Source organism: Osmerus mordax, chromosome 16 (assembly GCF_038355195.1).
Source record: "Osmerus mordax isolate fOsmMor3 chromosome 16, fOsmMor3.pri, whole genome shotgun sequence".
NCBI lineage: Eukaryota > Metazoa > Chordata > Actinopteri > Osmeriformes > Osmeridae > Osmerus > Osmerus mordax.
Genome location: NC_090065.1, coordinates 4893171 through 4918105, shown reverse-complemented (window position 1 = coordinate 4918105; position 24935 = coordinate 4893171). Strand labels below are relative to the sequence as shown.

Below are 24935 nucleotides of genomic sequence, written 5' to 3'. Positions count from 1 at the left end.
GTGGCTTAAAGATAATGAGTTCCTTTCTTTCGTATAAATGGTACAGTCACACAAGAGTCATGCTTCATCGTGTAGCTGTGTGACTGGCATGTTTGTTTGACCAGGCACAGAAGGTATAGCAGTCATGCTCTTGCTCCATGGATTGTTTAAAAACAAATATTAGTTAGAACAATGTGTCCTGTTAAGGTCAGCTAGTTATTCATACATGCACTGGCTGTAGCAAGCACAGTGTTGTCCATTATTTAATGAGCTATTTCTGCTTGCCAGACATTTTATGGATAATTAACAGCTAATTAGGACATTCCATTGATATATTTTTTTTGTATTCAGCAGACATCCTGGTAAAATTATTCACAGCAAACCATTTCATAAATTCTGGATGTAAAGGTCACAGAGGTCATCTTAAAAAAGCAAACGCTTACAAACCAATGGACAATTTGAATATTTTATTAATATGTAGAAAATGTATTAAAAAAGGAACTATACAGTACATGTTTTCAGTCAAACTAGATCTAATTTGATCGTAATAGTTTTAGATTATCCAACAGTATCATTGTTGTCAACAGAGGAGCTTTTCAACAGTCAAATTTCCTTCACATCTTCATGATTAGTATCACTGATGAGTCATCATACACACTTTACACTGAGGCTTAAGCATGAGGGTCTCAAAACATGATTGAGTGTCCTACCAATACCAATCACATAAATAAATAAATAACAAAACGTTTGCCTTTAACTTAAAACATAAAGAAATAATGAACCGAAGAAAACAAGATTAAAGGTTTAAATTGTGATCCAGTGAGAATTTGTTTCAATGCATGCAGCACTTGGATTTGGGTTAAGTAACATAAAATTGAAGTGCTAGATAAGATGCTACCATCTGCTGTGCAGATGAATTATAAAGTGAGGCCTGCCCTCAACATTTTAGAAAATAAGGTCTTTAATTGTCCTCTTTCACTGAGGGAAAAGTTCTAACTTTCCTCAAATGTAAACACATATTAGTTTAATTCACAGGATCACAAATATATATTTTAATATATTTTATATTTCTTCACATTACCAGCAGATCACTATTATTTTAAATCAAAAATCCTGACACCGGATAAAAATGAATATGAGAATGGATCCGAGCTTTGACTGAATCACCAACTAGCTTGGCATTGAGACACATTCTACTTTTCAGATCAACTAGAAATCTGCTACTCATTGAAACAGAATACATTTAAGGATCTATAGGATCTCATTCTGATTGACTGGGGACTGACTGATTTTAAACAATTTTAAGCAATGGATCTGAATGATTACAACTGTGTAAAATGTTAGCAAATAGCAGTTTGAGTCATTGGGCTCACCTCAGTTTTTCTAAAGTGACACCTTGTACATTAAAGTTAAATACATTCCTTTCTTTATCTACAAACTTCACATCCCGTCAGCCCCTGCACCAACATGCACTGAGGCAATGTTTCTCTACAGTACATAGTTAAATAGGTACACACACCCTAATCTAGAATAAAACACAATGTTTTGCCTCAGGAAGAGATGCATTGTAATTAACTGCTCTGAATTCAAGGGGATTTCAGAGGAGAAATTCAACACTAGAATACAAGAAAATATTCTAATGACATGTTTGTTATTACCATGAAATTGTTGGTGTTATTCTTAGCATGCAATAGACTCAACCGTGCTGAAAATAAAGCTGTCAACTATGGTTAGAACACCAGGGGGGTTCAAGAATCCCAGAATGGTTCTAGATTATTAATTGAATCTATTGGGTAAAAGACAGATTTGTTTCTATGAGTTAATATTAGTTCTTGTCTATAGGATGGGCAATCACCATAGTTTTCAAGTCTAAAGGACAGTGAAGAGCAAAAACAATATACACTTATTATGATACAGTACAGGCCCACTCTGTCGTTGCATTAATTTAGATATTTAGCTACTTAGTCAGAAATCCAGTAAAGACTACCAAGAAGAATAAGTGTTTTGGATTAAAGTATTTGCACTGATGGCAGTAGATTGACTATTTGAAATTCAAATACAGAGTTGCCCGCTCGTTTTCTTGCAGTGATGGCATAAGCACCGTTTGACAGTACTGCAAATAAATAACTTAGCTGTGAGTAGGATGATTACACCATTCGCGATTATGGGTAAAACTTGTTTTTCACAACTACAATGAAAAGAAACGTGACCATTTCAAAGATTGGAAAACATTAGATGTTTAATGATAATCTACTATAATCTATAATAGTGAGAGAAATGAAAGATACTCAGTGTATTCTCTGTTTGCTCTTTGGTTGTATGTGAAGTTTTTTGCAGGCATATTAAGAAAACAACATGTATGAACTGTTTCTTCATAGGTAAACTACGTTTAAGAAACAACATGTCGTAATCGACAGATCCGAAAATTACCAATAATAGAGAATGTACCTGTCGCGTTTAATTCCTGTATGATTTAGAATGGTTAACTGGACAATTTTAATCAGTAGTTATTGAACGACAGTGGTTACGTATTGCTTAACATTAGTGTAATTACAGTAACCTGTTTCTATTATAATCACTGGATTATTTATTTTTTGTTTGTCGCTCTGTGGCTATCCACATCCTCACTAGTTGACAGCTCACTGCCATGGCAGTTTTCTTTTACATTCAAAATCTAAACGGACATAATCTGAGATGAATAAATAAATAAATGGTGATCAGTCCACTGTTATACGCTGGTGTGTCACTTGGTGATTGCTGAAGCAGGATGAATGGTCGAATTTGAGTGCTCACTTAGTGCTGAATATTTGAAGGGGTATTTATTAGTTAAACGTAATTAGGGTTTTCAACTGAATAAAAAAATCTATGTAACAAGGTTTCAAACTATATTTTGAAGTAGATGAATTTTGTTACAATATCAGTTATAAAAATAGATATCTTGCATGTTGTCAGGGCAAATAGAATGATCAAATGATTTTTTTTTCTTCAGGGGCACAAAACGCTAGCCATGTACAGGAGAGTTCACAAAAGCTAAACTCTGAGCGCTGTTCTTTAAGTCCCAGAACTTCAAGGCAAACCGCTAAAAACAAACACCTCCATGTCTGCCTCCTTAACATTAGCAAAAAGAAGCACTGTCATACAAAATCTTTTCAACAAATGACATAGCTCACACCTCACGCCTTAGTGTAAAAGTAGAGCATAGCTGTATCTATCTAGAGATAGGGTGTATCCCAGGGAAGGGAGAGGGAGAAGAGGGAATGGGAGGGTTAGGGGGTCTGGGGGTTTTCTTATGCAGGAACGGATCTCCTTCGCTTGCCGCTAATGCTGCGGTAGTTGAACGGTCTCATTTTCATCTCCACGAAGGGGATGGAAAACTCATGACCCTTCCAGTGGTACCAGTTAATACCCTGCAGGGATGAATAGGAGATGTCAGGCACAGATGATACATATATCGGGCTCGTGATAGGACTGTTTCCTGATTCATTCCTAACCAAAACCACCATCTGATTATCCACCACCTTTGTATGTCTTTATTGGTTGTTTATTTCGCAAGAATGAAACATCTCTCCTGGTTTCAGTTTCCAAAACATGTTACCCTCTTTGTAGAAACCCTCTTTGTAGAATTCTTCCTCTTTTTGTGTGTGTCTAGTTTCATGTTCATCAAAAGGATGAGATTCAGATCCAGTATTTCTGTGTCTGTGTGATGTTGCAACACTTTTGTTGTTACAGCTTCTTCAAAGCCAGTCACCGTGTTGTCTGCTTTACATTCGATCACACAATTAAACTCAGACTTGGTGTTATTATTACTTTGCATTTGTAGTAAACAAGTTGTCTAGCTTTAGAACCTCATGTGATTTAGCAACCTAACTACACAAATATCTGTCTACTTTACATAACGACTTTAAATCGCACAGTTTTGGAGTTATTGTAGGCTGCTTTCTCAGGCTTATGAAATGAGACAGCTGTTCCCCTCACTGTCTGATCCTCACCTGGCTGTGTCTGGACTCCCCGTATTTGCCATTGAGGTTGGCTCGGTGGCAGTTCTTGTACCACCAGGCTCCTTTATACGACAGGGCACAGTTGGTGACCGCAATGTCGTTGTCCCTGTCCTTGGTGGAGAAGGGCCGACCCTGGTGGTAGCTCAAAGAATCCCCTGAGCCAGACAATGAAAGTGAATTATGAACAGATCAAGGCAGGAGAGTGTGGCACATTGAGCGGAAGACACCGACAGACTGGCTGATATGAATAGGGAGTCAAGACGGAGAAGGGGCCAAAAATATTTCTCAAGAGAGAATGAAAAGGATAGCGATGGAAAATAAAAATGATATACGAGTCATTGGTTTGGGCGAGCGATTGACCTTTTGACTAACAGACTCATCCCTCAATACATCTTGGCTCACCTGCGGTGCCGTTGTATTCCCCTATTCGGAGCTTGTACAGGTTCCTGGCGTCTCCGATGGCAAACTTGTCATAGTTGGCGTAGACCGACTCCTGACCGTCCCTCATGTCAATACGCAGCTCGTAGCGACCCTGGGTGGCAATCTTCTGGATGTTATCCAAACCTGCATAGCAACAGATGACACAGACCTACTCTCAGTACTTCCTGGGGCAGATAATGCTATGGTTTGGACACCTAGCATTAGCCACCCAAACTGCAAAGTGAGACGTTAAGGCAGGGATGTGCACGTGAAAAGAAAGGTTAGAGGTAGCTGTACAGGTGCCCCTATCTTCTGAGAGGTTTGTGTCTCAGTCCAGCCAGCGGAGGCTGGGATGATAAGCAAACAGAGATTTGATCGTGCCTTGCCAAGATAACAGACGCTCTCTCCACCTAGCAAAGACCTTCCCTTCCTGTTTAACCTCCTGGCTAGAAACCATATTATGTTGTAGATGCATCACGATAACAGCCTTGTTTATTTTTTTATTTGGAGGAAGGGCTACATAAACTTCAAGCTCTCATAGATAAGCTTTGGGTTGAGCTAAGGAAAACTCAGTTCCAATATGTCAGCCACAGATACAATCAGCACCGCAAAGCTTAGGCCCACAGGGTGACAAGGGAAAAGCAATTGGTTTAATAAGATCTTGTTAAACATTGAGTGAACTCGAATTTGAAGTGCATAATGTAGGATCATCTGCCATTAATCTGATAGCACAGTGTTTTAGCATTTTCTTGATTAGAAATTGTGGTGGATTAAAAATGCATCTGAGGGTTATTATTGGCTTGTTATATCTCCTGCATAACCATCTTTTACCCTTTCAATGGCAGAAGCCCTTTTCTATACATCTTCTGAAATGGGTATGGATATAAAAAGCAAAGCGATAAGGATTGTGGGCTACATCCATTTCTCTATATTAGATCATCAAATTGACAATTTATTTGGCCAGGGTCCATTTAGTGAGGGAGACTAACGGATAGCCATTATAAAAAATGCCCATTTTGTTGCCACAACCGATAACATCATCAGCTGAATATCCATCCCATCTCTATAGAGCAGATTAATGTTAAGTGTTCCTGTTTATAGCCTAAATGTCCATAGCAGCGTGATCAACCAACTGTCCAATGTCCTGGATGTAAGTACCCCCTAGATCTCAGAGCAGCTGTGTCTGGACACTGGAGCACATGGTCACAAGGTTGAGCGTTGGGCAACTGAACAAAGCCCAATGTGGCCTTCTCCACACAGTCCCATCTGTGCTTGTGCAAATTGAAGAAGACGGAGAAAGGTCTCAAGTGTCACAGTGTAGGGTCCTGCGCTGCGTGACTCTTGTGGTGGACGTATGCTGTCTGTCATGTTACCTCCATCTGAGTGGCAGTCAGGGGAACGAACCAGTTTCAGTAAAGACACGTCGACATCACCAATAGGACAAGACAACGGAGGGTGATGAGGTCAACTGGCCAGAGGTGACACCTTGTAGGACAAGGCAAATGGGTGAGGAGTCTGTCAGCACACACACACACACACGTGCACGCAAACACACACATGCATCAGAGAGAGGAGAGGAAAGCCCTGAAGCTAATTTATTTAGATGGTTTGGTGATACGACAGAGCAACACTATCAACACAATTGGAAAGTGTGTTTTAATGCCATTATGGATGAATAATGGAGTATATATATACCTTAAGCAAACATTCAGATAATGCGTTCTACTGGCATTTTTTTATATATTTTTCTAATTAAAAAGAACAAAACAATTTGTTGGAAAGCAGCAAAAATAAATATTCAGGCAATGAGATATTTATGCAATCAGTTTCTTTCAATGCAAGAACAATGACACCAAAATAGTCTCATGAAGAGACATTGTTCATTGTCAAATATTCTAATGAATATAATTACACGTTTTATAATGAGATCTTTGGAATTCCACACTGTGTGAAAGGAAGGTGAAAGCGTCTATTGTTTTTGCATCAAAGTCATGGAGCGGCTGAAAAGAATTACCATGCCATTTCAGCAAGAAGTGAGAAGCTGAATGCATCCATTAATAAATTACAATGCCTTATGAGGGCCAAGTCTTAACAAATAGTAACTGGGGGTGAAGAGGAAGTTATCAAAAAAAAAAATGGCAGTGACACTACTAAACCTGAAACTCTGCATTTCATCATCCAGGAATAGTTCCTCAAAACGTGTTTGGTTTTGACCTGCCATACGGAACAGTCTTGTACCATGCATTTGCCTGCAACACCCAAAACATTGATTCCAATAACCTGGTTAAAGATAGTATAAAAACAAAAGTAACAGTACCAAGCCAAAACTCGTCCTCCAGGTTCCCAAAACCGACCCTGTAGTCGCTCCACTTCCTGGAGAAATCTGTCAGTCCGTTCTGACGACGCTGGAAAACCTGAAAAAAAGATACATACACAGAGTTTAAGACCAAGTGGCACCCTTTTAGATAAGTGCCTGGCCCGTACTGTCATGGGATAAGCAGTATCTGAACTGTCTGGTCGTACAGGACACTCCTCAGTGTTTGCTGACGGGAAGCTGGGGAGTCAGGTGGCTGAGCGGTTAGGGAATCGGGCTAGTAATCTGAAGGTTGCCAGTTTGATTCCCGGCCGTGCGAAATGACGTTGTGTCCTTGGGCAAGACACTTCACCCTACTTGCCTCTGGGAAAATGTCCCTGTACTTACTGTAAGTCGCTCTGGATAAGAGCGTCTGCTAAATGACTAAATGTAAATGTAAAATGAAGCAGGAATTATCATTCTGAAAGAACACAAGCAAGCACTGAACTTGGTTGGAAAACACACCGGCACTAGAGAACTGTCTAATGAGCGCTTGTGTTCGGGGGAACTCACTATCCATCCGCCCTCATCTGTGGTCATGTCGCAGTAGACCTGGACCCCCTGGTTAGGGTCTCTGTTGATGTAGATGGTGTACACGCCACTCAGGCTCTCCCCGTTCAGGAGATGCTGGGCGCAGTTCTGAGGCGTGGAGAACAGGCGGTTCCCTGGAGAGGGCAGAAGAGAGGCGACGGGGGAGGTGAGAGAAAGGAAGGGGGATTGTGGCTCTGAGGGAGAGGGAGAGGCTGGGGCGGCCCACCTGTGGTGAAGGCTGTGGACACGATGGAGCTGGTGTCCAGGCCCCTTGCTGCCTGCAGTCTGACCGTGTACTCTGTGGTCTCGGCCAGACCCTCGAGGCGGATCCATGTGTCCTCAGCGTCCAGGATCAACTCCTGGAGAGAACGCACACACCAATAATAAAAAAGTGTAATTGCCGCTTTCCGAATACAAGCAACATGTTCCTAGTATGATTAATCGCATGATATTCTTCTGAGCCAATCCAAACAAGGCACACTGCAACTTATATCATCAATCACAATATTAGCGCAAATGACAAGCGCAACCTGGCAGAACCATGTTTAAACTTAGTATTCTGCGCTGGATCTTGAACAACTCAGTTCTGAGTTTTACTGGGGGATAAAAGAAATAGCTACAGTACAACCTCAGAATGATAGAAGGAGGAAGGAAAGATAACATATGTTTTGAACAACAACCCTAAAGAGAATGGGGGAGAAGCTTCATCAGAGACCATTGCCGTTAAGATGACAAATATAGATTTTTCTATTTGGTCAATTTCCCTCCCTGGTGTTTGACAAATCCACTTTTATCAAGTGGATCTCTGGCTCAGGCCAGCGAGTTACTTTTGTATCTGGTTTTCTCCATGAATTTGCTCTTTTTAGCAGATGAAATGAAGAGATATTTTCCTGAGGTTGCTGGCATGGCAGCAGAGTGAACTGGAGAATCAGAGGTGGCTCAGGGAAATATCAAATATGAAGGACGCAATGAAATATTCAGATGTTTTGGAAAAAGTTAGGCATTTTGATGCGATATGTTACGTGAATTATGCATTAAAGCAGCATATATGAAATGAAAGTCCTGTTGTGGCTGAAACCTCAAGGCTGCTCTTCCTGTTGGTCAGAGTATTGTTGTATCTGTGACAAGCATTTCTTATAGAATACATGGGTCTGCAGACATGTACACTATTATGTAAAACATGTAGATAGCAAGCCTTTTAGTCTCTTAGTATAGATGCAAACTATGAAATCACATGCACACACCAATAACTTTACAGCATTATTGTTACTGTTATTGTTATTACAGTAAAATGATTTGAATTATATTCGTTCAATCAATAGGATTGTCACAACACAATCAAGCAATCATGGTGCATTAATTAGACACCAGTACTAACATTATAAGCAAGTTCCAAAAATGGAAACCCTTCCATAAGTTTACCTAATATAATTTTCACTGGAGTTGCTTAATAAAGATAATCCATGCAAGACAATGACCTCCCCAGTGGTGAGTGGACACATCCTCTGTCCATGACTGACACCCACTGGAGAAACCCCAGCATTAAATAAACCAGGTCAATAACAATGCTACTCCACAGTGTGGGTGTGTGTGTGGGTGTGTGTGTATCTGGGTGTGTCCTTAGTGTGTGTCCTTGTGATATATCAAACATGCATTAGCCCAGGTAGTTACAGACTACAGTACTCAGCACAAGTCTAAGGGCAGGACTTGGGTTTATGTGGCTAGGAACTTGCTTGGAGATATATCTAATGTGGAATGTCTGGGGAAATAGATTCTGGTGAGTCATTAATAGGCATATCGCATCTGAAAAGCCTTGTTAATCCACTTTATTAATATTACCCAGCTACATCAAAGAATTTAATTACATTTAAAAAATGTTCAGGCAGGCAAATTAAAACATCTGAACTGTTCTATTGGCTGGGCTTGGTTACACTGTGGGATATTCATAATGTGACTGGTTTGGTTTAAGAGGTCATTCTGTTGGAGGAAATGTTTTACAACCAACAGAATGGCAACGTGAAAATAATTTAGCCGTTATTACCTAAACAAATAATTATACAGTTTGGGAATATGTATCTAGGTACGTATGGATCCAGAGTAGAACCTGTATTTTTTGATTGATGAGAGATCTGAGACTATGGATCTGCAAGGCTATCAAATCTATCAACTGCACAAACTCCACAAACAGCAAACAACAGCAATGAGGTCCAACACTACCTTCCTGCTGCCGTCAGCTGACTTGTAAGTCAGCATGTAGTTGTCGATGTCAGAGATGGGCGGTTGCCAAGAGATGAGGGCGCTGCGGTGGTTCACCTCGCTGGCCGTCAGGTTCTGTGGTGCGTCCATCGCTATGGGGACAGAGGAGGTGTCAGCTAATTATGGGATGGTCAGTTTCTCTCTGTTACATCATTCCTCCGAGGGGTCCCACACACAGTGCAATCAGCATGGGGCGTTACGCAGATTACAGTTAGAAAATTGTAACTCAGTCATTGGTTACCTCAAGTTACATCACATTATGTCACTGGGGTCGATCACTAATAGATGTCCCCTCAATTGTGTGAATGGACCGCAAATCCCTCTCAGATCCTTCTGCTCAGTATGCTAACCCGCGCTGTCCTAAGGCTGTCATTCATCTCTGCCGCTCCCATGCCGCTTCTCCTCAGAGATCCGAGGCAGCTTGCTAATTAGCAGCGCATGTCCAGCACCTCCACTCCCCCCCTCCTGGAAGGCGCAGGAAGAGCTGCTTCTCTGTACACATGCCATCCCCACCCCCTGATAGCTGGGCCTGGGTGGAGTGACAGCGAGGGAGCGTCCACATTGACCTGGCTGTCTGCTCGTGTTCTCCTGCAGGTTTTATCTGACAGCCTGACAGTCACCCCAGCATCCCGGCACGTCAGACAGGAAGCATCATGCGTCCACTTCCCCTTTCATCCCTTCATCGTGATGGACACTGATTCTACATACACATGCAGTCTGGATGTGTGTGTGTGTGTGTGTGTGGTGGGGGTGTTTGTGATGTATGGAGTGTGTGTGTGAGGGAGAGAGAGAGAGAGAGAGAGAGAGAGAGAGAGAGAGAGAGAGAGAGAGAGAGAGAGAGAGAGCTTGTCTGTACAGCATGCCTATTTCCAGACATCCACAGTTGTCACAAAGCACAATCTCTTTCTATTCTCTGTTCATCCTGTGTCCTTGTGGAGACGTGGAGTCACGTGGAGTTCATCCACATCTCTGAGCATCTCTGCGGGGTCTGGTGAAGACTGAGTTTCATCGCATCCTTATCAGAACAGTACAGGTGCAGCCCTTCACAGGCAACTAGACGATGCAATTAGACACTTATACAGACACTTGAACCCTGTCGCCGCGGTACCACACACCTGTGTTGAGAACTTAATTCATAATCTGTCTCGTTTTATCCAGCGTGGATTCTTTGACCAAGACGATGATTAGGATGCTAACCTGCAGGGCAAGGGCACACAGGGACAGGAAGTATCTAAAGATTGGCATCACGGACTGATCACCACGGATGCTCATCAGCACTGGGATGTGTGGCATCTCCGAAACCGTTCATCAGGTTCCTTCATCCCTCAGAGCACTAATGTCAGCCTGACACTTCCTATTAGAGCAGAACAGCCGGGGAAAGCGGCGCATTAACAGAGCATAACCACGGCGACAATTAAATTAGATGAACGTCAAGAACAAAAAGGGGTCCTGTAAAGAAATGAGAACTCAGTCACCCAGATCAGCGATTACAGTACGTGGTGAACGTGTTGGCGCTGGTTTGGGTCAAGCCCAATCGCCTGGGACTGGGACTCAGACAAATAAGTTTGTCTGAAAAACAGTCTGCAAATAAAGTTCTCGAAAGAGCACAAGTAGATTTCTTCTTTGAAGGTCTCAATAAAAAATTGAAAAAAGCAACACTTCACAATGATCCAGGGCCACCTAACATACCTTTAACAAGTCTACTGTCAAATTTCCACCATATAATCTGAGGCATATATTCCATTCATGTCCCACTCAGCCATCACTTGTTTGAAGTATGAGAATCTTCTCGAATTCGACCACCAGAAAGAGAACTGTCTGTTGTGTCTGAGGGAGCTGAACAAAGACAGACCCTCCCTCCAGCAGGGCACGTACACATCCAAGCCTTCTCACAGCTGCTGCAGTGCACTGTGGGTAACTGTGCTCCCTGCTCCCTTCCCTGGGGACAAGGGAGGCCCCTGCTGACAAAAGAAGTTTTCTGTGCTGAACAAGTTCACTGTAAATAATATGGAGATGCACAAACTAGAGCATGTCCCTTGTCTTTGCTTAGGTAGTTCCAGTAGGATACAGCTACAGCATGGTCTTAATGGAGGAAACAGGCCGCAGTGCAGCTCCATCACAGATATGTCATTGCACTGCACTTACAAGTGGGGTCCGAATCCAGCAAATGAAACACCCAACTTGCCATTTGGAAAAGGGCAATCCATAATGAGAATGGATGCAGTACGTGGTGGTCAATGCTCCCTGGTTAATTTACCGTATTCTACAGTGTCCTTACTTTCGGTCATTGCCTCTTCCTGCCTCTACATTCTGGATGGTTGGGTAGAAAGTAGATCTACGTACGTGTTGCAAAGTTAGCTATGACAGTGCCGCTGGTCAGGGGCCCCTTAGTGGCGTACAGGGCCACAGAGTAGGTGGTGCTGGGGGTGAGCTGGCTCAGCTGGTGCTCCTGCTTGGTGCCCTCCACCAGGAAGGTGTCGGCCGTCACTGAAGGAGCAGAAGAAAAAGCAAAAAGAGGGAATGTTAGAGGTCGGGGGGTTTTCATCAGCTTGGAATGAGCGATGGGGAGGAAACGATACGGCGCTGTGCAGGACCAATTGTTTTCTTTGTGTGTGTGATTTTGAAAGTCACAGAGTTTGTATTCATTTAGATGCAGGACGTAAACAATGCTGAAACAATTAAGGCAAGTACGAGGTACATTTCCGTCGGATCATTTCTAATAGCATGTTTCATGAATCAATTTGCATTCAATTAATTACTAAATAGATCAAGATAAATGGGTTTGAAATATAATTTGTTTCCTCCTTGAAGAGCTAATGGTGGAAAAGCAACATGCTAAGAAAATAATCGGGTAAGTTCATGGGAGGCAGGGAGTAAATTAGATGAGACATTTAATGAACACACAGAGGAGTCAATAGTGAATTGGCAAGAGTTTGTCGGAGGGCCATAATTTGCAGTGATATTGACAAAAGTTGCATCGACTGGCAGCGGTTGAGCTGAGTCCCAAGTGTCCATCCCTCTCAGTCACTGTGCGGACCTGGCTGGACGCCACCCATGCTGGAGGTAAATTAGAAACTGACATCATGGGAGTCCATGGTCTCCAGAGGATGCAGAGAACAACGTTATACTCATATCTGCCATCATTCAGGTTTAGTTAAACAAAATGGCAAGGCCATGACATCAGTGGATTCTTGCCCGAGGTCTACTGCACTATGAACCGTAATATAAGGTGTGCATAGGACAGGGTTGTACAACCCTGGTCCTTCGAGGGCCGCTGTCCTGCATGTTTTAGCTGTTTCCCTGCTCCAGCGCACCTGCTTCAAATGAATGGTAATTACCCGGCTTCCACAGAGCTTGATAACGACCCATTCATTTGAATCAGGTGTGCTGGAGCAGGGAAACATCTAAAACATGCAGGACAGCGGCCCTCGAAGGACCAGGGTTGTCCAACCCTGTCCTATGCACACCTTATATTACGGTTCAGAGTGCAGTAGACCTCGGGCAAGAATCCACTGCCCAATCCATTGCCCACCCCTGATCTGGGAGGACTCACGCTGGTTGTGTGTGAGGGTGAGGACGTAGTTATCCACGCTGGAGAGAGGAGGGATCCAGCGGAGCAGGGCACCTTGGGGCAGGATGCTGAGAGACGTCAACTCCGTTGGCATGTCCATGGCTGTGTCAGACAAAGAGAGAGAGAGAAAACGAGAGTGAGAATTTGAGAAAAAGAGATGGAGAGGGAAAGAGACAGAGGGAGATAAATAGAGTGGCTATCAAAATGGTAATGTGGCTGTAGATCATGCTTTGAGTTCCATTAAAATAATATCTACTGTATCTATAATAGTGCTTCTTCCCTAATAATACTTGAGGTCGAGTATGACTGACTTAGCCTATCTGACATGCTACCTTAGGAAAGGTCAAGGGGGGCTTAAACTAAACCACCCATGGGCTCTGTTGTGCCAAACAAAGACTAATACAATTCTTCTCACAATTTGTAAAATATCTATTAACCCTTGTGCTGCCTTCGGGTCACATGACCCAAAGGTTCACAACGAACCATCGTTGTGTTTACCCAATTTTACCCAATACAAAAACAAATAAATAGCATTTTCTTTTAACCTTCGCAATGTGGGGGGTCTGAGACAGCCCGACGGTTAAAAGAAAATGCTTCACTTTGTTTTTGTATGCGGTAAAGTTATCGCAATACGACGGTGGGTCACAATGACTGATGGGTCAGAATGACACGAAGATAAGGGTTAAAAGGTCTGGTCCTTCTGTTGAACCACTTGAAACATATTATTGTACATCTACAGATTGATTATAATTCACAATGATTACCTTTTCAGACTAGATCACAATGCCTGCCTCTGTAAAATGACATCAAAGGAAATTCTACATTAAAATGTTCTGCAAGGATCAGTTTTCTCCTCAGGCAATTGCGAGCACTAAAATTACGTGTGAATGTAATTACACCTTTGCCTTTTCGTTTCAACCTCAATTTTAATCAGAAAGGCTCTTAGCTTTGTAGGGGATACCAAATATAGCTTCTGCTTCCACAGTACTTCAGGTATACAATCAATACATTTACATTTAGTCATTTAGCAGACGCTCTTATCCAGAGCGACTTACAGTAAGTACAGGGACATTCCCCCGAGGCAAGTAGGGTGAAGTGCCTTGCCCAAGGACACAACATCAGTTTGCATGACCGGGAATCGAAATGGCAACCTTCGGATTACTAGCCCGATTCCCTCACCGCTCAGCCACCTGACTCACATCATACATCAATACATCAATACATCATTACCTACCAGCTTGAGAAGGACTAAAATCAAACCTATCATCATGTGGTGCTGGTCATGTAGTGTCATTCAGCCTCACTGGAGATAAACTAGTCAGATCATTACCCAAATCATTACTTTCATTAATTTAATATAATCTAATTAAAATGTGTGCTTGAATTACATTAAGATGACTGTAGCGTGACAAACCCCCACTCCCTTATCGCCAAAGGGATGTTACGATCTAATAATCATTTGTTGTAATGAACAGGGCTAGTGTGGCCTGGAGCAGGTTTGGGATAGGATGTTAACCCTAGTTGACCTTTAACGTCATGACCCTGTGCTCCTAAACCAAACCATGACCTTATCCCATGAACCCTAAACTTAACCATCCTAACTGTGTACTAACCCAGCCATTCCCAACCTTTTCCACTTTGCGGCCCACTGGCATACCTCAAATATACCACGGGAGAAAAACAGTTATAACCAATCCTAGGTTTAATCCCTGTTGGGTTCCGACTGATTTGACTTTACCTCATGACAGGTCAAAAACAGACACACAAACAGAAACAATCTTCCCAGGTTCAGTTCTGGCTCTTGACCAGTTCTGGCAAAAGTTCCATTCTGATCCCTTGTACCTCCAGGGTTGCACCCCAAGCCAGTGCTGGCCCAGACCTAGCACAGGTCCTGGTCATTAGCTGGACAGGAGCTTAAGGCCCAAGTTCAGACCCTCTCATTAGTCCCGCTACCTCGGCCAGGTCTGGCCACCGCGCCTCAGTGCTTGACAACAGAGCTGTGTCTATCTGCTCCAGACACTCTCCAGCCTACTTGGAGCCAGTAATGCTGCTGTTCCCTCTGTGCCAGGGGAGCCCCCGCTCACTAACGAGCCCCCAGTATCACAGCAACCTCTTCAGAAACCTCTCCCTTCAACAATCTTCTCACCTCAGTTGGATTTCCGAACACAATTTACAAGTTCCTGGAAGCTCTCGGAGTCGACTTCCGTCCTTTCTCTTTCTTTCTGGTATTGTAAGAAAACTTTTCATCAGACACACGGGACTCGGAAACTGCTGTTAGAAGCCTTTCATCTCCCTCAGCCAAGCTGGGCTGGTCCGTTACACGTTTTATCTCTCTCACTGAGCGGGATCCCTCTTTACAGTGGAAGATATATTCTTCTGAGGGGTACGGCCCTGTTTTAATGAGCTCTGCCATTTGTTCTAAACTGCTCTCCCTCTCTCTTTTTCCCCTCTGTTGCGATCTCTCTCTCTCACACACACACACACACAACGCTTTTCTGTGGGTAATTACCCAATAGATCATGGCTGATGTATAAGTGAAACGTCAACACTAGTTAAAGGATGCAACTTCTTTTCTGACAGGAGGTCATTAGTACAGAAAACCCTCTGTGCATAAGGGAGGCTATTTGCGGTTGTGGACCGATGTCCATGAATGTTTCATCAACATTTTATATGACAATAGTAAGTCTAAATCCAAAGATACAATATTAGCTGATTCTCAGTTTTTATTTATGTATATGTAGATATATAAATATGTCAGCCACTCTGTCCCAGTCAAGGTTGTGTTTGTATTCAGCTTGAAGGCTTGAAACTTTACTAAACATATTTGACGACCCCCATTCTGGTCTTTGGTTTGCGTAGGCCTGCCTCTTGAGATCGTAAACTAACAGCACCACGGGCAGTGCTTTATTATAAAAGGACTTGTCAAGATATACAGGGAAGCATCTAGGGAGAAAAAATAAGGCCCCAAGCAGGGGTCCAGCTTCTCAGTGAGAAAATTAAACCTGCACACTCGCTCTCACGGTCTCTCTCTCTCTCTCTCTCTCTCTCTCTCTCTCTCTCTCTCTCTCTCTCTCTCTCTCTCTCTCTCTCTCTCTCTCTCTCTCTCTCTCTGTCTCTCTCTCCCTCCCCTCTCTCTCACTCTCCCCCACTCTCGCTCTCTCTTTCTCTTCTCTCCCTCCCTCTATGCGTCTTTCTCTCTGTGGAAGTCTTCCTCCATGTCGCTGGGTTGTATCCAGCTGTGTCAGCTGTGTCTCTGGCATTCAGGGCACAGAGCTGGTCTGGGATCAGCTGAGAGAATAATGGACGCAGTGACAGAGTCGTAAGTGGATGAAGGGGAGGAGGAGGATGGGTAGTAGAAGGAAGGTCTGTAGTGGTTCTGTATCCCTTACCCAATCTTACAGTGTGGCAGTGTAAATCCTGGAGAGGAGCGGTTTGGTTATGGTTATGATAGAAAGAGAGGGGAAAGGAAACTGCTTGTGTGTGTGTGTTTGTGTGTGTTTGTTTGTGTGTGTCTGTTGGTGCGTGTGTATGTCTGAAGACAAATTCTCTGTACTTGGTTGATGATGTGGGACATGCAGTAAGTGGAGCTGGGTGGTAAGACTCTCTGTAAAACTGAAATAGCCCACTTATTCCAGATGCATTGTACTGTAGGTGCTTAGAGCAGAACATTTTGTCCTGGCAAATCTCAAGGGAGAGTTACTGTATGAAAGAGGTCTATTAATAATAGCATTTCTGAGTGTTCCTAAAAGCTTCTTTTTTTTTCCTGAAAAAAAAAAAAATATTTCAATTTAAACCATTAGTGAGATTTGCTGGGTTTATTTGGTCGGTGTGAGGTGGATGTGAGTTGCTAGTTGATTAGTGTGGTGATTTGGAGGTTGGAGGGCAGTGATTGGGATAGTTGTGTTGGGATGCTGGGGTCAGATACCTGTGAACACACTGGTTGTGATTATTGAGCTCTCCTGGCTTCCCCTCACAGCATTCAAGTTGATTTGGTACTCTGTGGCTGGGTGGAGGCTGGATAAGGTATAGTTGGTCACCTCTGTGTCGATGGCCACGCTGTCTACCCGTCCTAAGAATCACCACAGAGAGAGAGAAAAAAACATCAAGGATATAGTTCATTTTACAATATCAATTTGGAATTTATTTTACACTTTTACACTATCCAAAGTGACATAGAAATAATGTATATACTGTTGAAAGTACAGCAGAAAATCAAGGATCATAAATGCATGGTTCTAACAATATTTAGAGTATTTAGAGTCAAGGAACAGTTTCTATTTACCAAGCAAAGTACAAAAACAAACAAAAAGAAAAACACTTTGAAGCTACCAAGTAACTTGCTAGCATAGCAAAGCCAAACAACCAGTGGTCTCACTCTCAAAAAGTCTTATCTCTGAGAGGGTATGTCTGTGTCCCACCTTTGACTGACTGGTAGGACATCTTGTAGTAGTCAAACGGAGCCAGAGGCTTGATCCAGGAGATGGTAACAGAATCCTCTGTCACGTAGGACACTGTCACCTCCTTGGGAGGGTCCATCCCTACAGCCAGGAAAAGGTTTTGGTGAAATATCCTGTACGCCATGTATACCATAAGAAGGAATCAAGCCCAAATCTTTCCAGCTGACACTTTCTTGAACAGGAAGCCTACCAAAATAAGGTCTGTAGTCCCCAATCTATTCATTCAATACACATGCTGGTCACAAATATTCATTTAATACTTACCGGATAAATAATTCTAGTATTCAATAGGATAGTGTTTTGTCATGAATTGATGCGCTTTCAGAAAGAAAACATGTTTTCGTTTCTGGTTACCCTCCAAGTACAGTTTTATCATGCATATTGTGTGCCCATAATACAAGATGCTGCATGGCGGTCAGCCACGAGCAAGACATTTGCATTGTGATTGAGTCTTGTTACCCCCTGGAGATTATTTCGTGATTTGTTTTGTTGTCCCCTGATCGGGCACCACTGTGACAGCAAAGGTTACCCACACAGACAATGTGAGCAAACAATTAAACTGACTGGGAAGTTTGCATGAAGCTAATAAAATGAAGACAGGCAAAGAATAGAACAATAATTTGTTTTGCTATCATTGCGAAAGAAAGCCATAAAAGTGCAAACCTCCCATTTCCATTAGGATACTGGACATTATTCAGCAGCAATGAGAAGGACAATTCATAAGTTGGAGAGCTGCTTCAGCCTTATTGAAATTCAGATAGTATGAGTTATCTCCATGTAAATAAGTTGTGATTATTCATGTATGCCTATCTCTAATTATTTTCTGTTTGAGTTATAATTGTTTGGTCATTTAGGCTGTGCGTTCATGTGGCTCGAACACTGTGAGCAGAACAAACATACTGCTTTATTTTGTTCTTGTAGAGAACACTGCACAGATAGATTATAGTAGCATGTTCTTGGAGAAGCTATATAAGCATGTTCTGCTGCAGGTTTGAATATGAATTCGCCAGTCTATAGAATTACAGCACATGGTAAAGTATCAGTACATACAGATTTGACGCGCTTCTGACATTAACTCGCTCTGGATAAGAGCGTCTACTAAATGTAAAAATGTAACTATTTTTTGAACATTAGTGTTAAGACAAGTCTTCCAGTACCTTCCAGATATGTTGCGATTCTGCATAAATTCCAGTACAAAGATAAGCCACACACAGACATCAAATGCCAAAACCCTCAGGCACCAGACCTGAGATGGTTGAACTTGAGGACCCCCCCCCCACACACACACACTCAATCCTGTCTCCTCATTCCCCCGACACCACGAGAGAACGCGCATCAGTAACAAAAGAGTTGGCAGGTACAGAGGAGGAATGATAGAACACCCATCGTGCAGGTGCCGCTCTCCCGGCACACTTAATATCTCTGTTGTTTAGAGAGCCGTCTTCTTCCCCCAATATGCGTCCGTCCCTTCCACTCTCCCCCCTCCTCCTCCTCCTGCAGCTGTGAACAACAGGCGTACCACAGTCTCCCCTCCCTCTGCTGACGGGGCGACAGCTGAGTGTTTTCGACACCTCCATGTAGGAGCCGAGGTAATTAAGACGGGATTACACGCAGAAGCATTAATAAAGAAATGAAAGGTGAGGAGAATTTCCGCAGTGCAGCTGTGAGCTTGAATCCCTAATGAGGAGGGAGAAGAGAGAATGTGTCGTGGATGTGTCTGGTGATGTAAACCCTTCGAGAGCAGAGGAGAAAATGTGTGGTCTCAATTTTCGGGCCACGACAAAACTCCTCAAGTTGGCGTGTGTCTGTGTGTTTGTGTGCGTCTGGGTTTAGGTTTCAGTGACTATAGGTGCTTTGTGTGGTGAGGTGACATTTGATGACATGTTGTGTCAGCAAACTGTCAGGCAGAATCAGATGTCAGTTTGTCCAGTGGTCAATGCAAACAAGCCACCGGAGGACATTATTCAGCAAGAGTTTGCAAGGCCATGACTCGTCATTACGCTCATAGACCTTCAGTCTGGCAAATGTTCCGGAATGACCCAACAAGAGAAACACTTAAAGAAACACATCAGTGTAGCAGTGAATGTGTCCCTGCCTTACTGTCAACAAACCTGTAAACACAGGCCTCTGGTTAGTGTGGAGGAGGGACCAGTGTTTGTGTACCTGTAGTGAGTGAGGCTGTGACAGGTTCGGAGGTCATGTCACCCTGGATGGTGATGAGGCTGACAGTGTACTGAGTGGAGGGCAGAAGCCCCTCCACGGATGCCCGGGTCTTGTACCCATCCAGGGTCACCTTGGAGGTGTCAGTCCCGTCCTGCGAGGCGTACGATAGGATGAAGAGGTCGGCGGGCGGGGCCGGGGCATTCCATGCCGCCGCCGCGGAATCGGAGGTGACCTCCGACAAGTGGAGGTGTGTCACAGGGCGGGACCCTGGGGAGTCAAGGTCAAGGGGTCAAGTTCAGGGTCAGAAGGCTGCAGTGTGTCGTTGTTGTTGTTGGTGACTCGTGTTGTTGCTTGTGCCTCACAGGCAAGCGACAGATGAGCGGATGGAGTTAGGTGGGGAAAATGATCGCAAGGCCTGGAGTTACAGGATTAAATGTGGAGATGCCGCTCATATAGATGTTAGCTGTGAGTCAGGTCACTTTTTTTTTCTCCAGTTCCGTTGCAAAAGCTAGGGGGGGGGGGGTGAAGTGCTCCTTTGGGTCTACTGAGGAATCTGCATCTTGGCGTACAGACAGAAACCACTCGCTGTCTCACAGGCAGATGAGAGGAAAAGCTGGTAGATGACTGGTGATCAATGATGAGTCAGTGTCAGCCTCCATCCCTGGAGAAGGAGGTTAGACAGACAAGGAGTAGCGAGCTGAAGGATGAGGAAGGAGCCAGACGAGGCTCTTGAGATGAGGATCATTTGAAGCGTGCGGTGGGGGACGGATGGATGATGAAGATGGAACGCCGAGAAGAAAGAGCCACGTTATTGATGGCGGATATGAGATGAGACATCATGTTTGCCACCAACCTTAGTGCTGGTGACAAATACGGCAATGAGTGTCAAGAAAAGGAAGGAGCAGGTTTGTCGGCAGCGGGAAGGATGGAGGGATGGTGACTGGCGAGATGGCGAGGCGTTTGATGCACGCCGTCAGATGGGTTAAGTCAGGAGAGGAGTGCATGGAATAATCTAGGCCAGACCAAGTTAAATACTGAAGAGTGTTATTCACGGGTAAATGGATGAAGAATGGAGATTTAACAACAGGTGTCTCGAGCTCTTTGGCATCAGTAAACGATTCAAGACGTTTTGGTTTCATCGAGGCAGCAAGAGTCTAAATGATTGAGACTTGTAATCTGTCCCGGACTTACCAACAGTTTTTTCTCCAAAGAATGAAGCTCTTTCGCTAACAAAGTGTGCTGACAGAATTTTGGCTGGGTTTCCCCCCTTGTTTGGCTACCAGAACAGGCGAGCTCTTCCTCAGTACCTGTGAAGGCATCTATAGTGGCCGCCGTGCTCTGCTGCCTGCCCCTCTGAGCGGCCACGGTGATGGTGTACTCTATCCCGGGCTCCAGGTCCATCAGGGTGGTGCTGGTCTGGTCCTTGGGGACCGTCACCTCCGTGCTGAGGCCAGCGGAGGAGGTGTAGGTGACCCTGTAGTGGTCAATGGGACCTGGGACCACCCCCCACATCAAGGTGATGGTGTTGTCGGTGGACGCGGTCACTGTCAGGTCCATGGGCACATCCAGACCTGCAGGAGAGGGGGAGAGGGGGAACAGAGGGAACTCAATGGTTGGTTCGTCTGTTGCCTGCGGTCGTGACTTTGTCTGAAGAAGAGACATGAGGCTCTCACTGGTTCTGGCGTTCATGGTGGCAGGATTGCTCTGGTTGGTCCCTTTGATGGCAGAGATGCCGATGCCATACTCTGTTCCCGGCAGCAAAGCTGTAGGATGGAGAGAGGGAGAGAGACACAGAGAAGAGGGAGAGTGTGTGTAGAGAGAGAGAGAGAGAGAGAGAGAGAGAGAGAGAGAGAGAGAGAGAGAGAGAGAGAGAGAGAGAGAGAGAGAGAGAGAGAGGGAGAGGGAGAGAGAGAGAGAGAGACAGAGAGAGAGAGAGAGAGAGAGAGAGAGAGAGAGATAGAGAGAGATAGAGAGAGACAGAGAGAGAGAGAGAGAGAGAGAGAGAGAGAGAGAGAGAGAGAGAGAGAGAGAGAGAGAGAGAGAGAGAGAGAGAGAGACGCATGAGCACAAAAGATTCTCCCTCACTGTATGGATCCAAGGAAAATGAAATAATGGTTTTGTACTGAACCAACCCGAGCTGAAAAGCATTACACTTAAATCTAATTTCAATGTATTGAACGATAACGTAATACATTGTAATTATATGTATCTCTTTCTTCACAACTGGATGTGTACTTAAAATGTACTTTAATATACACACGTACTTGTAACTATATTTCAATTTCATTTTGCTTGGGAAAGAAGATGAGAGAAAAAGAGAATACCCAGTGCTGATGACTGATTTGTACTTGGTCCATTATCCCCAAACCATTAGGCACACATACAAGGCTATCTGCTTGACATGAAGAGGAGAATGCGAGAATGCGAGAATGCGAGGCACAGGCAAGCAAATGGGCCCACTCCAACAACCTTATTAAAAGCTGCATCCATAATTCCGCCCTACCAAGCACCACGTTTTCTTAACGTTGCCTCTAACCTTTTGAGTGTTAAGAATCGATGCAACAACAGCGGGCCTATCAGGATGGAGTAATGGAGAAAGGGGCAGACATTGATTGCTGTCATCCTGCAGTTTCCTGCTTGCGACGTTAACCTTTCAGACAACACACTTCCAATAACCCACATGGCAACAAACCCTGCTGTCTAACACAGCATGAGCACGTTGTCTGGAGTGCAGGTAGCTGATGTCTATTTTGTTCGTCCCAGAAACTGATTAGAACAATACAAGATAGTAAAGGAACGAGAAGCTACTGTTTCCTTATGTTCCTCGCTCTCTCTGTCTCTCTCATTATCATCATTTCTCTATTGCCCTCCCTCCTTCCTTCCCTCCCTCCCTCCCTCCCTCCCTCCCTCCCTCCCTCCCTCCCTCCCTCCCTCCCTCCCTCCCTCCCTCCCTCCCTCCCTCCCTCCCTCCCTCCCTCTCTCTCTCTCTGCACCTCCAATCCTGCTCACCTTTGAGCATGATCTTGGTGGAGAGTCCATCGCTTCGAGGGACCATGGCCTTTTCGTACTGGTCTCCTGCCAGGGTGCTGTAGACCACCTGGTAACCCTCCACGTCCGCCTCGCTGTTGTCCCACTCCAGCTCCAGGGTGGTGGACGTCTTCTGCACCAGGCGCGGGTTCTTGGGGGCGTCGATCTCTGAGAAAAACGACAGAACTGACAAAGTTGGGGCCACTGAGACCAATCATCAGAAGTGGTACACAGTCCAACATGGCTGCTGTCATCACCATCAACATGCTGCTTCCCACACGAGGCACGGTACCGTAGACTATCTTAGCCAATCACAAGGGGTGCACTGTATGGTAGCTGAATCGGCCGTGTCAGTGGTTACCATTCTACAAACTTCACTTAATCGACATCACCATATCTTCTGTGCCCTGCCGCTTCTGCTTAATGACTAAAGCCAGCATGTGAAGATAACAATGTGACATTGAGAGTTGAGGTTGGTTGAGGGTCAGTTCTTTGGGCGTAGGTGAAGCCCCGCTGAGACATTGCTTGTAAAAAGCTAAACAAATACATTTAGATTTGATTTAAATTTGACATGAAAATCCTATCCAAGTGATGTGATCGGGCGTGTTCCGGCTGTGGCCTCACCGGTGGTGAACTCAGCGGAGATGGATCCGCTCTCGTTGCCCTTGCGGACGCCGCTGACCTCCACCTCGTAGCGGGCCCCGGGCCGGAGCACCTGCAGGGAGTACTGGCTGAGGGCGGGCTGCAGGCGGAAGGTGGTCTTGGGCCCGTCCGAGCCCACCAGTCCATAGCGCAGGACGATTTGGTCGATCTTGGCCTTGGGCGGGATCCACTCCACGAACGCCACGGTGTCGGAGACGTCGCGCACCACCAGCTGCGTGGGCCCGTCGATCACTGGCGGGAGAGGACACCCAGGGTGAGATTGGACGCCTGCAGATGACTAACGGAGTTGGCTGAGATGCGTCATGGACAGGTGAGAGGTCATGGAGAGGTCATGGAGAGGTCACGGAGAGGTCACGGAGAGGTCACAGGGTTTTACAGCGCTGTTAAAGCTGTGGGGATAGCTGGCTTGCCAGCTGGCCAAATGTGTAAGAGCTCTTTAGTTCAGAGACATGGTGTAGGCCAACTAAAAGCATTGACCTGATCGCAGGTACATCACACTGGGCATATGCTGAAGATGTAATGAAGGAGATGGAAATGATATATTAAATAAAGACCATGGCGATAAAACCACTTAGTGTTGATCATTGACCTTGAGGAAGACATACTGGAAAACAACAAGGCATTATTGAAACAGCTAAACCAAAAATGGCCCTCTAATTAAATTGGATATGGTGAAGAACCAACAACTATTAGATTAAGGTGCAACCCATCACATTATGCCTGACAAGAAAATCACAGAAAAAAAAACGAAACTGAAAGATCCACTGACTGATTCATTGCATCTTCCTTCTCAGGGAACGACTATTCCGAAGCATTGACCCCACAATGATCATGTGGCTTTGAGAAAAGTTTAATTTGAGTTTCCTGCTAATTAACCTGTTTCTCACCAGGGCAACAGCAAACATCTGCTCCTTTAATAGCTGCTGTACAGCAGGCTGCTGCCTTTGATCTTGAGATCAACATTTACCTGACAACACCTGTTTCCTCTCTATACCCGAGAGACACATAGCTCTGAAAGACTGAGACAGATCATCAACTTTACACACCGTTTTTACCTTTAGGCCCAGAAAGATAGGTAGGCCTTTCAAATCTAAACAACAGGTCCTCTATGTTATAGTAACATTGTATTTGGAAAGCAACACTGTTTTTGAACGGTGAACGTTATTCCGGAATGATCGATCGCTGTTCAGCAAACGATTAACATTCCCACGATTGCATGTTGATAGAGCCGTTTGTTGACACTTGATCTGTAGCTTGTCAGTAGGGGTCCCAGTTATTTCTGTTAACCACAGAAAGCTGATTCTGTCGCTGACGATGACTTCCCTCTCTGGAGACCTCGCTCTTTTACTGTCGCTCTCCCTGTATATGAAAGGATAAATCTTTGCTCCTCTAAATAATTGAGTGACTTCAAATTTGTCTTCCTTCATCCAATAAGGTATCGAGCTGCTAGCGGACGGCGGGCACGGTAAATATTAATGGGGCCCTGTGAATTATTAACGGCTATTTAATTACGCCTG

At 44.4% G+C, this 24935-nt stretch overlaps 1 protein-coding gene across 1 annotated transcript in view; it reads right to left on the bottom strand.

Moving 5' to 3' along the window:
- Positions 1-3150: 3150 nt before the first annotated feature.
- Positions 3151-24935, bottom strand: part of tnr (tenascin R (restrictin, janusin)) — a 25089-nt gene continuing 3304 nt past the window's right edge. Inside the window, exons 3-18 of the mRNA XM_067252951.1 lie at positions 23380-23649; positions 22738-22923; positions 21402-21491; positions 21036-21299; positions 19729-19995; positions 17527-17646; positions 17034-17177; positions 13091-13210; positions 11881-12024; positions 9499-9629; positions 7508-7640; positions 7264-7415; positions 6715-6811; positions 4380-4541; positions 3969-4132; positions 3151-3386 (exon numbers count right to left, since the gene is read on the bottom strand). Coding sequence (XP_067109052.1) covers positions 3267-3386; positions 3969-4132; positions 4380-4541; positions 6715-6811; positions 7264-7415; positions 7508-7640; positions 9499-9629; positions 11881-12024; positions 13091-13210; positions 17034-17177; positions 17527-17646; positions 19729-19995; positions 21036-21299; positions 21402-21491; positions 22738-22923; positions 23380-23649 — 2564 coding nt within the window. The 3' untranslated portion in view covers positions 3151-3266. The remainder of the gene's footprint in view (positions 3387-3968; positions 4133-4379; positions 4542-6714; positions 6812-7263; positions 7416-7507; positions 7641-9498; positions 9630-11880; positions 12025-13090; positions 13211-17033; positions 17178-17526; positions 17647-19728; positions 19996-21035; positions 21300-21401; positions 21492-22737; positions 22924-23379; positions 23650-24935) is intronic.